General features: G+C 34.3%; 1 protein-coding gene across 1 annotated transcript; it reads left to right on the top strand.

The window, feature by feature from the left end:
• The first annotated feature begins 653 nt into the window (after window positions 1-653).
• Window positions 654-11,820, top strand: LOC145669749 (uncharacterized). The gene is made up of 2 exons (XM_081738086.1): window positions 654-1,048; window positions 8,498-11,820. Exon 2 carries the CDS (start codon window positions 10,447-10,449, stop codon window positions 11,818-11,820), a length of 1,374 nt encoding a protein of 457 aa, XP_081594212.1. The 5' UTR covers window positions 654-1,048; window positions 8,498-10,446.
• Window positions 11,821-17,135: the final 5,315 nt, after the last annotated feature.

Consider the following 17,135-nt stretch of genomic DNA (forward strand, 5'->3'; position numbering starts at 1 on the left):
AATACCTTGAACCATCTTGAACCAGTTTCCCTCTTCCAGCTAGATGAGAAAGTTGCCAGGTTTATAATCAACATAAAAGTTCAAGTGTTCAAATGTCGTAGAATGTGGCTTATTTGCTGGCGCCATTAATACTAAAAGATGCCCTAATATGCAAACATTACTTCTATACTTGACCTGTGCTACCTCTATACCTCCAATGACAAGATCCCAACGTATAGCTACAAATATAAAGGCAACCCAGCACCATCTCCTGACCATTCTGAGATGACGGTTCCGCTTCGGACAACAGGTTGTAACGTGCCTTCTTCACAATCTATCACATATAGCATTATTGTGGATAACTTCCTACGTTACATTACCCTCATTCCACAAAATATGTTCCCATTCCAACGCCAACTTATACTACAACATGTTATTAGAGTGTCCTCGGCTGAAATTCAAGTTAATTTTTTATGCTACATATCCTAGATCGTATGTTCATTTCCCCATTGCTCCCAGAGATACTACAGTTTAATGCAGTAAAATTGTGCATACATATGGTTCTTGCACTCCTTTTTCAGAACATTCACTCTTTATCGCAACACTGAATAGTATTTCAGCAGTTACTGCTATTTATAGTAAATGAGACTACACTCAAAGTTGATACCTTGTAACGTACGTTTACAATAGAGATGAAAAGTACGATAATTAAAATTTATATGTATGATATTTCTCCACAGAGGAGTTTCCAACCCTGCATGTCTGCTGATAGCTGAGCACGAGGGCCGACTCCGCCATTCCTGTTGAATCGTGGTAGCTGTGTACATCACCAAATTGAGGAAAGGATGAATGGACTGCACGTATACCAAAATTACTTTTGTTTCGGGAATTAGTAACATATTTTCTTCGAAGAGAGTATTTTTGCGAGTATTTAGTTTCTTTCTTTACGTTCGGTATTATTAACGTTTCGTGGCGAATTATGTTGCATTTTTCTTTTTTTTCCGAATTTGATTAAAACCGAGAGAATGAGGGAGTTGTCGAGCAAGGTGTATGCCTGAACGAGTGATTGGTAAGTGTTATTTTATTTTCTTTAAATTTTGATTCAGTTGTATTTTTTTTCTTTTTTTTTCTGTCTGTCCAATGTTGTGTTGTTTTTGTGATTAGTTGGGTAGACTGGATTGAATGGAGGAGCGTGTGCGTGTGTGTGTGACACTCGCGGAACGAGGTATTCCTTTTTTTCTTTTTTTTTTCCTTGGGCTGTTGAATAGCTGGTACGTTGGTCGCGGTTTATGTTAAGACGTGCTATCGGAATATTTCATTCAGTATCTTTTGTGCATAAGTGTTATTTGAGGCCCATTCATTCTTTCTCCAATTTAATTTTTTTTTAAAAAAGAAATCTTACCACTCGGAAAGTATCACCAATGAATAAAAATTTTTCTTGATTTAAAGAAATCTTGTATTTTGTTAAGAAAATAAAATTGTTGTTAGATTTTTGTTAATTTTGAAATCCTAGTTTCTTTAAAAAAAAAAAATAAAAATCCAATACTCTCATCAAACTTCAATGATCTACACAAGCTCCAACCTGTAATCTCTCTTCCCGTTTCTGATTCCTTGTTGTATTCTTGTTTCTGAGGTGCGGGTTTAGATCAACCTTACTCAGGAATGGGGGTACCACTTGGATTAGATTGGGGGAGGGAGGTTACAAGGTAAGTTCAACAGGAATGCTTAATTTGGAATAATTATCCAAATTGATGGGAGCATTGGATAGAAAGGTGATACTAGAAGTTCTTAAATATAGGGTGGTTCATTTGTATAAAAGAAAAATTAAATTAAATCATTAGTATATCAGTTTGTATTGATGAGTGGTGATTTCTCGGTCATTAAAAACAGTGAATGTCGGTCACTTCTCTGTGGGAAATGAATATCAAAAGAAAGTAATAAGGCTAATGTATACTAGGCACGATATTAGGATAAATGACTTTGTATAGTATATTTGTAAAGTCATTCCTTATTTTCGAGATAGTGAAGCGTACGTTTGTAATTTGGTGGTTATTAAATATTCCCCCCCCCTCTTGAAAAAGGATTTTAAAAAAAAAAATTTTTTCTCTTCTTTTTTGAATTTGTTAGTACGTATTATTGAATGCCGATCGATTGAGAATCCTAAGAGTGTAGAGTGTAATTATTTAATGTATTTTTGTGTATCTAGTAGAGTAAGTAGTGTGAGTAGAAAATTAAATTTATATTTATTGTTTGCCTATATTGTTTTGTGTAATGAAATGGAATCGCGAGACGAATCAGTATATATAAATATGCCCGATGATGTTTTTACTGTAGATCAAACGGGATATTCATATTTGAGTAGTATACCTTCAGGTTCGTCGGTACCTTTTCGAAGTACTGAAAGAAGTCTGCATAGTGAGAGTAATAGAATGTTCGGATTTAACTCGCAAATGGCGACAAGGGGATCTAGCGATATGCTTGAAACGCCTACGGTATGCGGAATTAGTGATTTTAACCCTTGTTATACTGGAAATCCTCCATTGTGGCAGGAGAATTCGTGGCAGAGTAATCAAAATTTTGGAAATATGAATAATTTTGGATATCGTATGCCTAGTTTTAGTAATCCAACTCCTAGAAGACTATCTGTACACTTTGATGAGAGTAGTATAGTTAATCCTCAGATTAGAATAGGAGCTGTTCCACAAGTCCCAGAACAAAGTAGATTTCCTAGATTTCCATTGGAAGTTGGTCCTTCTAATAGGATAGATCAACGTACTATTAATAGGTCAATGTCAGATCAGGGACATGTATATGAAGGGAATATAGGAAATAGGGAATTTCCTAATAGATACGAAAATGAATCAGTTCGCCAGGTTCAAAGTAGAGACGATAATGTAGAAATATCATCATTAGGTTGTGTAGGAAATTCTGTACCTTGGTCTAGATTGGATGAAAAGCAGGTTATTAATTATAATTTTAAGAAAATTTCTGGAATTTTGGATGGCCGATTCCGTGAATTTAGTAATGTAAATGGGCATAATAGTTTTATTGTTTTTGATTTCTTGCTGCGAATCCAGGAGATCCTAAGTGATTCCTATTATCCTTTAGGTATGGTTTTAATGGCTTCATCAGTAAAGTGCAGTGGAGAATTTTTAAAAGAAATGCAAACTGCTATGTTATCGAATATTCCCTGGGAGAATTTGAAAGATCGTTTAATGACGAAATTTGTTACGCCTGTAGTGAGGAGTTCGTTAATTGCGGACCGAATTTATAGAAAAATGGGAGTTCATGAATTAGTAGAACACTATATTGATTCTGTAGTAAATGCTTCGAAATTATTAAATTTTACGAGATCTGAGATGGAATTAATGTCCATAATTGTAAATGGTTTAAATCCTGCGATTAAATTTAAATGCTTAGGCAACACTATTCCGAGTAGTTTGGAGGAATTGCGTAGGAAAGTATTTGAATATCAACAGTATAAGTGTTCTAAAGTTGAATATAGTAGGTTAGCAAGTAAAGAAAATAAAGATAAAAAATATGTAAGTAATTATAGCTCCCATAATTTGAAAGAGAGTCGCGCTGATAATAAGTTTGATGTAACTCACAAGGGAAGGACTCCAAGTGATGGTTGTGTAAATACAGGTAAACAAAGAAATAAATATGAAAATAAGTTTAGGAATAAAAATTGGAAAGAAAGTAATGTACAGTCGGGAACAAATAGGCGGAATTTTGGGTTTGGTGATTCCAATGCTATAAAAGTGGTACCATCTGTTGCTCAAAATAAAACGGCACCCTTGGTGAGTGGTCGTGTGAATGGGGTGAATGTGAAAATATATATTGATACAGGCAGCTCTTTTAATTTTGTCTCTGGCGAATTGTTAGAAAAACTTAAAATAAATCCGAACCAATCGAAAGAAGTTCAACTTTTTGAAGTGGCTACTGCTGCTGGTAAATTAGTTTCGAACAAAGAAATTACGTTGAACATTGAGGTGGCAGGAGTTAAACAAGCAGTGTGTTTTCGTGTGGTGGATCCGTTCCCGTGTAGTATTTTGCTAGGCATTCCATATTTGAAAGCTTTACAAGCAAAGGTAGATTTGGTCAATGACATACTTTGGTTACGCGATGGATTGCGACGAACATCTATACAATGGTTAACAGAGGGAACCTCGACTTCAGTTCATTTTTCATATAATGGACGAAGTGATTTAACTCGAGGAGATCAGCTGTCCGCATATATTTATATGTGTTTACGTCCTTCTCAAAATAAGGGAACACAGTTCTACCGAAATTTAGTTTTTAAAAATTTATTAGAAACCAGTGTTCAGTGTAATCGGTCATTGGAGGAAATAGAGGAAAAATTATTGACTATACCTAGCAGTAGTGATAGGTCAGGAGAGTTGTCAGGCCATTCTAGGAAGACTACTAAAAATATTTATAGTCCGCAAGTATCAGCGGAGAGTGATAGAACATATGACCGAATGCGATCTCCATTGCAATCGAAGATGAGATTGACATCGGATGATGTGGTTGGCCAGTGTACACCATCAGTAGGAAAAATCTTGTCTGGTGATCGAGATGTCCAGTCACGAAATTATAGTAATGAGTTTAAATTAGAACTAGTGAATCCGGTGGAGGATTACTTGTCGATTAATAGAACGGGATTGAGATCCGGTGAATTAGATGGCCATTCACAAATAGAATCTAGTATGTTGAACTTAGAAGGAAGTGATATATATAGACAGGGACGGAATGAAGAAGTTAACCCTAAATTGATGGAAAATCAATTTCGAATTTTTACTCAGGGGTTTACATCAGGTGATAGTGGTGGCCAGTCTCATATTAATAATGATAAACCTAGATCAGGCGATATGATTGACTTATTTTCAACTCGGTATGTGCCAGTTAACTTTAGTGATCGGAATGATGACATCCAAAATCAAGTCGAAGGGTTCACATCGGGAGATCATGGTGACCAATTCATGGAATCTGATGTGAGGTTGAGATCAATACGTCGTAATGGCCAGTTTTATAAATCAAAAGAGGACTCCTTACGAGATAATTTTCAGGATAAAGCATTTAATAACATCGATGGGTTTAAATCAGGAGACGTGCTTGGCCATTATACAGGATCTCAGAATTTAACATCGGGAACCATGGGAGATCATATGAGAAGACAATGTGAACAGTTAAGGTTACAAGAGACAATTAATTCTTCAGATCAGGGTTTAAATGGATTTAAGTCTGTGAATAGGGATGGCCATTTGGAAAAATTGAGTTGTCCTTTAACATCTGGAGGTCTGGATAACCATGTTCCAGGATTAGATATACCTAGTACCTCTGGTGACTTAGTTGGCCAATGGATGAAAATCGATAAGCAGATTAGATCGGTTGACAAGGGTGACCAAAACAATTTTAAGATTAACATAGTGAGTTCGGAAAGGAATTTGAATTCCAATTTAGAAACTAGTGAGGTGCAACACGTGGATTGTTCGGATAAACAACAATTATCGGATAATAAGTCTGATATTTCGGATATCGATGAACAATTTTCACATCGATTTAATGAATTATTGCGCATGATGAATAGACCTTCTCAGGACGACACCTCAGGAGAGAAACCTATAATTACGCAGGTGGAAAACTCTCACACACAGAGTGAAAAACCAAATGAAAGGACTTTGCCCACAAGTCCTAAGGATAGTGATTGGGATCACCTAGACCCTGAAGTTCAGCAATTTGTTGACGACCTAAGAGCTAATTATTCTGATGTTATTACATCAAAAATAGGATGTTTGAGAGATTATGAATGTAAAATATATTTGAAAGATCAAAAGCCATTTCGACATAATCCCTTTCCGATTCCTAAACAAGAACAAAAAATTTTTGATGACCTTATAAAGAAATTAATAGATGAAGGTATTATTGAGGAAACTGATTGTTCCGAATATGGCAGCAGTTGTTTCTTAGTTAAGAATCGGGATGGCAGTCATAGACTTGTTGGTAATTATACTCAAGCGAATTCTATGATCTTAGGGGATGTTTTTCCGACTCCTAATATGGAAGAATGTTTGGCTAGTTTAGCTGGTTGCCGTTTCTTTTCCAGACTGGACTTGTCCAAAGCATACCACCAAATTCGCATTAGTGAAGAGTCTAGGTCGATTACAACAATCGTTACTCCTAAGGGATGTTATAGATTTATCCGTGTACCAATGGGAATAAAGACTGGTAGTAATTTATTAGCTCGAGCTATGACCAAAATCTTAGGAGATTTAGAAAATGAAGGAGTAAAGATATTTTATGATGACATATTGTGTGCTCATTCAGATTTTGAACAACATAGAAGGGTAGTTCAAAAGGTATTAAATCGTTTAAGAAAACATGGGTTAACAATCTCACAGGAAAAATCTTATTTTTGTAAAAAGAAAATTATGTATCTAGGATTCTTAGTCGACGGTGATTCAATTCAAATTGATCCAACTCGAATCCTGGCAATTAAAAATATGCCTCCTCCTAAAAATAGAAAAGGTTTAATGAGATTCTTAGGGGTAATAAATTTTTTGGCTAAGTTTTTGCCAAATGTACAAGATATATTGGCTCCTCTTACTGATTTGAGATCACCTAAGAAACCCTTTAAATGGGAAAGGGAACAACAAAGAGCCTTTGAAGAGATAAAAGAGTTATTATCTACACATGCTATCTTAAAGACACCTGATTTAAGTAAGCCTTTTTTCGTCTATGTCGATGGGTGTGGTAAAAGTATAGGTGGATGGATAGGTCAATTAGATGCAAATAATAACGTAAGACCTGTGGCATATTATTCAAAAAAATTAAGTGAACCAGATCGACATCGGTCAATATACGAGATAGAGTTTATTAGTTTGGTGAAAACCATTACTCGTTTTAAACATTATTTAGTTAATCATTTTGTAGTCTATACGGACAATAAATCTTTAAGTTGGATATTAGGAAACCCTAAAAGACTATTAAAGTATGGACCATTAGTTGAACAACTGTGTAGTTTTGATTTTACTATTCACCATATTAGATCAGGTGATAATAAGTTAGCTGATTTATTATCACGTCTTTATGATCCCGTAGACTATGATCTAACAGAATCAGGTTTGGGAAGTAAAATTAGAGAAAGTAATTTAGCTATGGTAAATATTTGGAAACATCCATTCGCTCATAAACCAATTTCAGAATCACAAAGATCCGATCCAGAATTGAATCAAATCATTAAGAAAATTGAATCAGGCCAAGTAGTAGAGAATTACTTAATTAGTGATAAATTGCTAGTAAAGAAAACTAAAGCGGTTTCAAACCCTTATAAAATTGTAGTTCCTGACAGTTTGAAAAGAGGTATTATGGAATACTATCATAATGAACAGCTAACAGGTGGACATTCAGGAATTCGGAGAACACTAGCTAAAATACTTAAAAGGTATACTTGGTCGAAAGTAATTGAGGAGGTAAATGAGTTTGTAAAATCTTGTGAAATCTGTCAAAAGGTAAAAGAGTGTAATAAAAGGAAAATGGGTGAATTAGGATCCAAAGTCATTAGTCGTATAGATCAGAACTGGATGTGCGATCTAGCTGGTCCTTTGCCCCGATCTAAAGGCTTTAAATATCTTTTGATTTGTGTAGATAACGCATCTCGTTTCGTTATGTTAGAAAAATTATCAAATTTAAATGCTAGAATAGTTGTTAATAAACTGTATGAATTATTTTGTAAATATGCGTTTCCAGAGACGTTGTCAACGGATAACGCAAGTATATTTACATCAGAAACCTTCAAGAGTTTTATGTATAGTGTTGGTATTAAACATATCAGGCTTTCGCCTTATCACGCTGAGGCGAATATATCTGAAAGATTCATTAAAACATTAAAGGCGACGCTTAGGGCTTATTATTCAGAACGACAAACTGATTGGGCGAAGAATATTTACGAGTTACAATATAGCTTAAATATTTGTGAACATTCGGGTTTGAAGGCAGCACCTAATGAATTGTATTATGGTCGACCGTTTAACACCCCTTTAGAAAATCATTGGTGCGTGTCCGATCAGGATGTAAACAAAAAAGATCAAGCACAGATTTGGAAATTAGCAATAGAAAATATGAAAAGATCATGGCAAACTCGTAAGAAAATATTTGAAAAACAAAGGCAACCTGTATATGTTAATGTAGGAGATTTAATATTAGTTAAATCGCATGTAAAGAGTTCCCTTAGTGATAAGACAACTAAAGGCCTGGCGAATAAATGGATAGGGCCCTATACTATTGAGAGGTTTCTTACGAAGAATACTATTTTAGCAGTGAATCCAAATAACGAAAAGGAGTATAAGAGAGCTCATGTATCGGAAATAAAGAAATATTTTGCCAGAAGGAATCAAGATGGATCAATAAATAATGTGGGGAATGACTAAAAGACTAGAAGAAAATAGAATAGACTAATTTAGATTAGATAAGATTAATTTACTTATGTTGTTATTAATGACTTGTCTTATATTTCCAGTGGGATTCAAATCTTATCAGAATGTCCTAGGTAACTCGGTATTGACAGAAGCTTGGCCAAGCAGAACTCTAATTAGAGAAATTATAATGGACCATGGTGACATTTAATTAAAGATTATGTAGATTGTCTAAATTTTGTAAATTTATGATATATTCATGTGCAAAAATTAAAGATTGAATAGATTGGAATTTGTAAAAATTTGTATTTTTCCTGAATTTGAGAGATATTGAGAATTTTTAATTTTTAAGTAGTTTATTAAATAGTAAATTCAATAATTGAATTAGAGTAAATTAATTAAAGAATAATTTAAAATTTATATATATATATTTGAGAAAAGTATTTGTTCAGTTAAAGAATTAAACTTAGAGATTGATTAATAAGAGTAAAAAAAAAAAATTGTTTCAATTTTTTTTTCTCACACAGGCGGTCAATTGTAACGTACGTTTACAATAGAGATGAAAAGTACGATAATTAAAATTTATATGTATGATATTTCTCCACAGAGGAGTTTCCAACCCTGCATGTCTGCTGATAGCTGAGCACGAGGGCCGACTCCGCCATTCCTGTTGAATCGTGGTAGCTGTGTACATCACCAAATTGAGGAAAGGATGAATGGACTGCACGTATACCAAAATTACTTTTGTTTCGGGAATTAGTAACATATTTTCTTCGAAGAGAGTATTTTTGCGAGTATTTAGTTTCTTTCTTTACGTTCGGTATTATTAACGTTTCGTGGCGAATTATGTTGCATTTTTCTTTTTTTTCCGAATTTGATTAAAACCGAGAGAATGAGGGAGTTGTCGAGCAAGGTGTATGCCTGAACGAGTGATTGGTAAGTGTTATTTTATTTTCTTTAAATTTTGATTCAGTTGTATTTTTTTTCTTTTTTTTTCTGTCTGTCCAATGTTGTGTTGTTTTTGTGATTAGTTGGGTAGACTGGATTGAATGGAGGAGCGTGTGCGTGTGTGTGTGACACTCGCGGAACGAGGTATTCCTTTTTTTCTTTTTTTTTTCCTTGGGCTGTTGAATAGCTGGTACGTTGGTCGCGGTTTATGTTAAGACGTGCTATCGGAATATTTCATTCAGTATCTTTTGTGCATAAGTGTTATTTGAGGCCCATTCATTCTTTCTCCAATTTAATTTTTTTTTAAAAAAGAAATCTTACCACTCGGAAAGTATCACCAATGAATAAAAATTTTTCTTGATTTAAAGAAATCTTGTATTTTGTTAAGAAAATAAAATTGTTGTTAGATTTTTGTTAATTTTGAAATCCTAGTTTCTTTAAAAAAAAAAAATAAAAATCCAATACTCTCATCAAACTTCAATGATCTACACAAGCTCCAACCTGTAATCTCTCTTCCCGTTTCTGATTCCTTGTTGTATTCTTGTTTCTGAGGTGCGGGTTTAGATCAACCTTACTCAGGAATGGGGGTACCACTTGGATTAGATTGGGGGAGGGAGGTTACAAGGTAAGTTCAACAGGAATGCTTAATTTGGAATAATTATCCAAATTGATGGGAGCATTGGATAGAAAGGTGATACTAGAAGTTCTTAAATATAGGGTGGTTCATTTGTATAAAAGAAAAATTAAATTAAATCATTAGTATATCAGTTTGTATTGATGAGTGGTGATTTCTCGGTCATTAAAAACAGTGAATGTCGGTCACTTCTCTGTGGGAAATGAATATCAAAAGAAAGTAATAAGGCTAATGTATACTAGGCACGATATTAGGATAAATGACTTTGTATAGTATATTTGTAAAGTCATTCCTTATTTTCGAGATAGTGAAGCGTACGTTTGTAATTTGGTGGTTATTAAATATTCCCCCCCCCTCTTGAAAAAGGATTTTAAAAAAAAAAATTTTTTCTCTTCTTTTTTGAATTTGTTAGTACGTATTATTGAATGCCGATCGATTGAGAATCCTAAGAGTGTAGAGTGTAATTATTTAATGTATTTTTGTGTATCTAGTAGAGTAAGTAGTGTGAGTAGAAAATTAAATTTATATTTATTGTTTGCCTATATTGTTTTGTGTAATGAAATGGAATCGCGAGACGAATCAGTATATATAAATATGCCCGATGATGTTTTTACTGTAGATCAAACGGGATATTCATATTTGAGTAGTATACCTTCAGGTTCGTCGGTACCTTTTCGAAGTACTGAAAGAAGTCTGCATAGTGAGAGTAATAGAATGTTCGGATTTAACTCGCAAATGGCGACAAGGGGATCTAGCGATATGCTTGAAACGCCTACGGTATGCGGAATTAGTGATTTTAACCCTTGTTATACTGGAAATCCTCCATTGTGGCAGGAGAATTCGTGGCAGAGTAATCAAAATTTTGGAAATATGAATAATTTTGGATATCGTATGCCTAGTTTTAGTAATCCAACTCCTAGAAGACTATCTGTACACTTTGATGAGAGTAGTATAGTTAATCCTCAGATTAGAATAGGAGCTGTTCCACAAGTCCCAGAACAAAGTAGATTTCCTAGATTTCCATTGGAAGTTGGTCCTTCTAATAGGATAGATCAACGTACTATTAATAGGTCAATGTCAGATCAGGGACATGTATATGAAGGGAATATAGGAAATAGGGAATTTCCTAATAGATACGAAAATGAATCAGTTCGCCAGGTTCAAAGTAGAGACGATAATGTAGAAATATCATCATTAGGTTGTGTAGGAAATTCTGTACCTTGGTCTAGATTGGATGAAAAGCAGGTTATTAATTATAATTTTAAGAAAATTTCTGGAATTTTGGATGGCCGATTCCGTGAATTTAGTAATGTAAATGGGCATAATAGTTTTATTGTTTTTGATTTCTTGCTGCGAATCCAGGAGATCCTAAGTGATTCCTATTATCCTTTAGGTATGGTTTTAATGGCTTCATCAGTAAAGTGCAGTGGAGAATTTTTAAAAGAAATGCAAACTGCTATGTTATCGAATATTCCCTGGGAGAATTTGAAAGATCGTTTAATGACGAAATTTGTTACGCCTGTAGTGAGGAGTTCGTTAATTGCGGACCGAATTTATAGAAAAATGGGAGTTCATGAATTAGTAGAACACTATATTGATTCTGTAGTAAATGCTTCGAAATTATTAAATTTTACGAGATCTGAGATGGAATTAATGTCCATAATTGTAAATGGTTTAAATCCTGCGATTAAATTTAAATGCTTAGGCAACACTATTCCGAGTAGTTTGGAGGAATCCGTTTCTCTTGGTATCAATTTCTTTGCAGACAACAACGAAAGAGCCAAAGTTAGTGCTTCAGTAGAAGTTCCTAATAAACTCGTTTATAGACTCAACTCATTTTCTTAACATATTCAATTACCGGAACACCTAGTAACAACAGTTTACCTGCCTCACTTTATATTAACAGTAGTTCCACTGTACGGTCATATCATTTCTCTTGCAGTTTTCACCTACTTGTTTCACCATTTTAAAACCTCTTCACACTATCGGATATCAATATTCACAGTCATTCTGATTGTGAAAAAGCTGAGTTTTTCGATCATATAACTCTTCATTTAAACGGATATGTATATATATTGCATAGATATACGTGACCAAGCTGTCAGTCTACACCCAAAGTTGTTTCTAGCAATGTTTTTATGGTCGATGAATGTAATATATATGATCTAGATTGTATCGGCAGTGACCACCATCGGGAGACAGTCGTTGTCACCTATCATCGACGACACCTATCTGAACGAGTTATAAGAAACCTTATACTATACAACAAGACAAAAGAAGATCAGTATCATTCTGATATAGATATTGTTCTTGCCCCCTTGTAAACATCGAAATCAGTCACTGAGAATTTGAAGAGTTACTTCCAGCTGCGATAACAAAATCATACCTCTATAACGAGGCAAATTATAGCAATCTATGATAGCTCCGCGATATTTGACGCTCGTCAAAAAGTCTCTCATTAGTTTTAGAATATACAAATACGATATCCAGAGTATTTGATTCAAACTTTACGTTGGCAAAGGACAGTTCATAATTATATTATTGTTCATAAACGTCGTACCTGGAGCAAAGCATGCTATTGAATACACAGTCGTATCCCATCATATTTTGGAAAACGTTTCTTCTCTTAACTGGGCATACTTATGTTTATGCTTAAAAGGAAAACCAACCCTTACATACAGAGAAAGACAAAGCACATTCTTTATCCACACATCTTCACTCAGTATTTACTCCTCCACCCTGCACACATCGATTCAGCCCTAAATTTTCCGAAGAGGCAAATACACAATTACTTCAAACTTCCATCCAGCTCACTTTAAAAATTGATAATGCTTTAACTTGGGAATTCACTTCCGATAGCATACAATGCGTCATCGAACAGAAAAAGAGTGTTGCCACTGATTTTGACCAAGTATCTCACTTACTACTTAAGAAATGTTCGGTCATTTTTTCCTGTTTCTAGCTTGGGTAAATATATTTTTCCTTCGAACTGGTTTCTATTCTCTCGTTTGAAAGGCATCTAACATATGTAGTTTCTAAAAGAGAGTGAACTGCTTCATTTAGTGCAACCCTATCGGTTAACCTTCTAACTTAGACATTTGGAAAGGTTTTTGGAAATTCCTTGTGTCACGTTCACAGCCTTGCTTCACTAATCGACAGCTTTACCTCTCCATTAAACTTGTATTTCGTTCTTATTATAGCATGATCAACTAATTCTTCTAACTATTATTATTACTTATCACTATAATGAATTTCTTCCTGTTTCTTTTTAATGGATTTGGAAACGCTTTCCATCGTCTTTTTTAGTATGGATTCTTTTATAAACTCTTTAAGCCTGGGTCTTCGTATTTTCTGAAGTGATATTTTCTTTCATACTCAATCGAATAGCATAGACAACTCTTTATCACATCCAGCTTTACCGTATACTATGGTACCACAAGTCTCTATCCTATCTTCTCTTTTAATCATACTCTATGCTAACCTTATACCGTCTCCATCGGCTTCTTCCGTCACTTCTTTCTTTACCGCTTCCTGATTTAACCCGAGTTATTTCGTTTTACTAAGTAGGTCAGTCCTGGTCGAATTTTTCTCCCAAACGTGACTATGTTGTACACGAAATATCTCGCAAGAAACCACGAAAGAACGGTCGATGAAACAAAGTGCGAATTTACTCGTTCTGGTCCAAATTCAAACAAATGCGGAAAACTTAATAGCTTGGGTTGCTCTGCCAGGATCTGGTTACTTCGGATAAAGTGGACCGGGAAGTAGTTAATATGATGATGATTCAGCTTTTCCGACACTTGGAAACAGGATCAAGGATATTAGTACTAACTCACAAACTATTAATACTAGCTTTCTTAATTGATGTAGTTAATGGAGATTCGCAGTTCGTGAAGACAAAACAGAAACACTCGCTATTTTCCCTACTAAATGCTGCAGCAAAATCCGATAGAATGCAAATTTACTTCAGATATGAGTGAGGAATCTCAGCCAGCTAAAACTCCAATATACTTACAAATTATTGTTGGTTCCGATGTTGACGTTAAGATCTGAAGTACACCCAAGCTTCAGAAACTTGTTACCAAGGCAAAAAATCCTTTAGAACTTCTTCCTCTTGGTGGCCAGATTTCCAAGATATTGACTAACACATGCAAAGCAATTATGTGGAATATATTTACATTTGGTCATATCGCCTGGTGTTCAGCGCCTCCGAAATTTTACACCAGACTTGAAATTCTAGAGCGACCTGCTATTCTTTTTGCATTTAGGATCGGACTTAGGTGCAAAAATACTTACTTGTATGACAAAATTAACGTTTCTTCTCTGGTTTAACATATACCACATGTCATAAATTTATATTTACCAATCTCCTTAAACATAAATATATTGAACTTGACACCATATTTAGACTTACAACAAGAATTGAAACTTAAAATACTGCTTTACACATCTCAGACTTTTGCTTTCCGTAGATATTCCCACTCTTCCAGGAGATCGTCACCATACCATTTTCTTCCATCACCAACTGATCCGTCAACATCTGTCACATCTTTTTCCATCATCGCACTTGTCTCTCTACAACACTACTCAGGGCTTACCTCATATTTCCTTTCAGGCCTTACACTCCCAAGGGCAGACGATTAATCGCATTTATCCGTTTTATCATCTATATCTTGTGTTGTGGCGTTACGAGCAAATCATTTATCACCATCTATCAGTTCTCACATTTTCTACGATTTTTGTTAGTTTCAAAGTTTTCAGCATCTTTGTTATCTTTTGTACGTCCAGCGTTCCTCACTAATTTGTTATTACGGATATATTAATAGTTGTGTTATTGTTGCTTAATATATTCATAATTTTGAATTTTGTTAATGTCAAATAACAATGTTTGTTTGAAATTTCCTTCGCCACCTATGCGTTTAATAAAGAATAGTTGATGCTCCCACACCCCTGGCTCAGAGAGATGGCGAAAACCTCTAGTGACCGATTCTTTGCAATTATTTTTTCCAAGTTCTCCAGGAATCAACAAATGCTTTTCCATAAATTATGATATCAATCAACTTCCCACTCAACAAATAAACCACTGCTATTACCTACCGCTCAAGGAAATGCAAATAGCTACTTATGTAGAAGAGGGAACCATCTATGGTGATGTAAAACAGAGTAGCGTAAAATTACGAACAGTTTATATAACTTTAACTCTTAGTTCAAACTTCAGCGAGAATTTTCTACAACTATCTATGCTGCCTGTCGTATAATAGCCTATGCGTAACAGATATTCTCAGTCCTTATCTATGCTCAGTCCTAGTATTGCTTCACCAGGTAAATATTTCGAGACAGATGCAAACTGAAGGGCTAAGAAATACAATTTTCCAGCATCTATTAAATAATTTTACATAAAAAGAGAATACTTGCACAGCTATAAAGTTTACAGTTCTGTGAAAAGATCGCGAGTACTTAATAGCAAGTTTTGAACTATCAAAAATAGCGTGGAAAGATCAAAGAATTATGATAAAATTATGAAAAATCGTAACAAAAGATAATTATTCTTCGTGAGCGAATATGGATGACGCTTATGATAACTTAACAAATAATACAGATCTCTAGTTTGATTTAATTTATCAGGGAATTCTAATCCGGAAATTGGTTATGAAAACCCCAAACAAAAACTTACTAACAAGAGAGCGAAATGTTGTTTGGTTAGTATCTGAATACATCAAACTTTTGGGAAAAAAGTCACGATACACTAAATGTTTTTTCTGGATAGTGAAATGATAGAAATTTTAATTACTAGTTAGTCTCAAAACAATACCAGTTGTTAAATTGGTTTTCTTCTAGCTGTTTTTCTTTTACTTTTTGGATATGTGATAGCTGTTTAGGATAACATAAAAATAAATATATGAATGTTTTGTCATTTCCATGTTTAATAAAGTTTTCAATATATATCATATTAGTGTATTTGATTTTTAAAAATTTAGTTGTGTTGATCTAAAAGGCTATTATATTATATTATATTATGGTTATTATATTATATTATATTATATTATTTGTTAGCACTGTCTTAACAAATGTTGTTGAATTAATTTGGTTGTAATATCATAAATGTTTGTAATTTTTACAATAATCTTCATAATTAAATTATTTTACATTTTCATCCTTTTCTAAACTACCCATATTTTTAAGTGCAGAAGGAACAATTGAACGATAGAATATTATTAAATTAATTATTTCTAAAATTGGTCAAAATACGTTGACTGGTATGGCCTCTAGTTGAGTGCATGTAAAAGCATGAGGAACAGATGGGCATATATTGGAAACCTATTTCCCGATATGTTGGGACAATTAAACGTAAATTTATTGAAATCTCGAATTCCATTTTTATAACGATCACCACACAATCTTGTATCGTCGCTCGAATGTGAAAATGAAATATAATTAAATGTTTAAGTTTTACCTCCCACGTTTAAGACGGTTAAGCTTAAGGAGACGGTACTGATGCAAAATGAATGGAAAGGATGGAATGAAGTAAGTGGGTGAAACGGGAGAAACCCGAAGAAACTCACGCACACGGTATTTGTCCACCACAAAATCCACTAGGCATGATCTGGGATTGAATCAAGGACCCCATGATTCAGATGCGAATGTTCTAACATTGAGCTACCGCGGACCCGAATGAAGAAATGAATAGACTACACCATCACGCGAGGTGTTAATCTGTCACTAAAAAATTTAATATGTTATAGTCAGTTTGTTGTCATGCTAGAAAAAATAGCTTATGCTCGTTTGTTATATCCTTTTAATAAAATTTTTCTCGCTACTGTATATTCGAGACCAATGGTATGATTATAGTTCATTCACACGTTCATATTCCTATTCCACGCAGCAAGATCTGTATAATTTATTTGTGTTCAAAGAAAGCATTCTTTGTTCGTTACACGGACTTAATATTATGATTTCAATTCTTGCACTTGTGGTTATGACTCTTACAAAATCCAAGAATTTTCAATACTCTAAACAACAGAATAATAATTTGGCATAAGCTCTTCCTCTTTTCATGACCAGAAGCCTTTCTGTTTCTTTCTCTGTTTAGTGCTATGACTCACACAAACACACTAAGTTAGTTGAAACTGGTATACTGTGCGAGAACGGGGAGGGAGGAG

The sequence above is a fragment of the Thermobia domestica genome, chromosome 14 (genome assembly GCF_964235325.1).
Source record: "Thermobia domestica chromosome 14, izTheDome1.hap1.1, whole genome shotgun sequence".
Classification (NCBI taxonomy): Eukaryota; Metazoa; Arthropoda; class Insecta; order Zygentoma; family Lepismatidae; genus Thermobia; species Thermobia domestica.

Coding starts and splice junctions, on each gene's coding strand:
- LOC145669749 (XM_081738086.1), top strand. CDS start 10,447: ATGTATTTTTGTGTATCTAGTAGAGTAAGTAGTGTGAGTAGAAAATTA.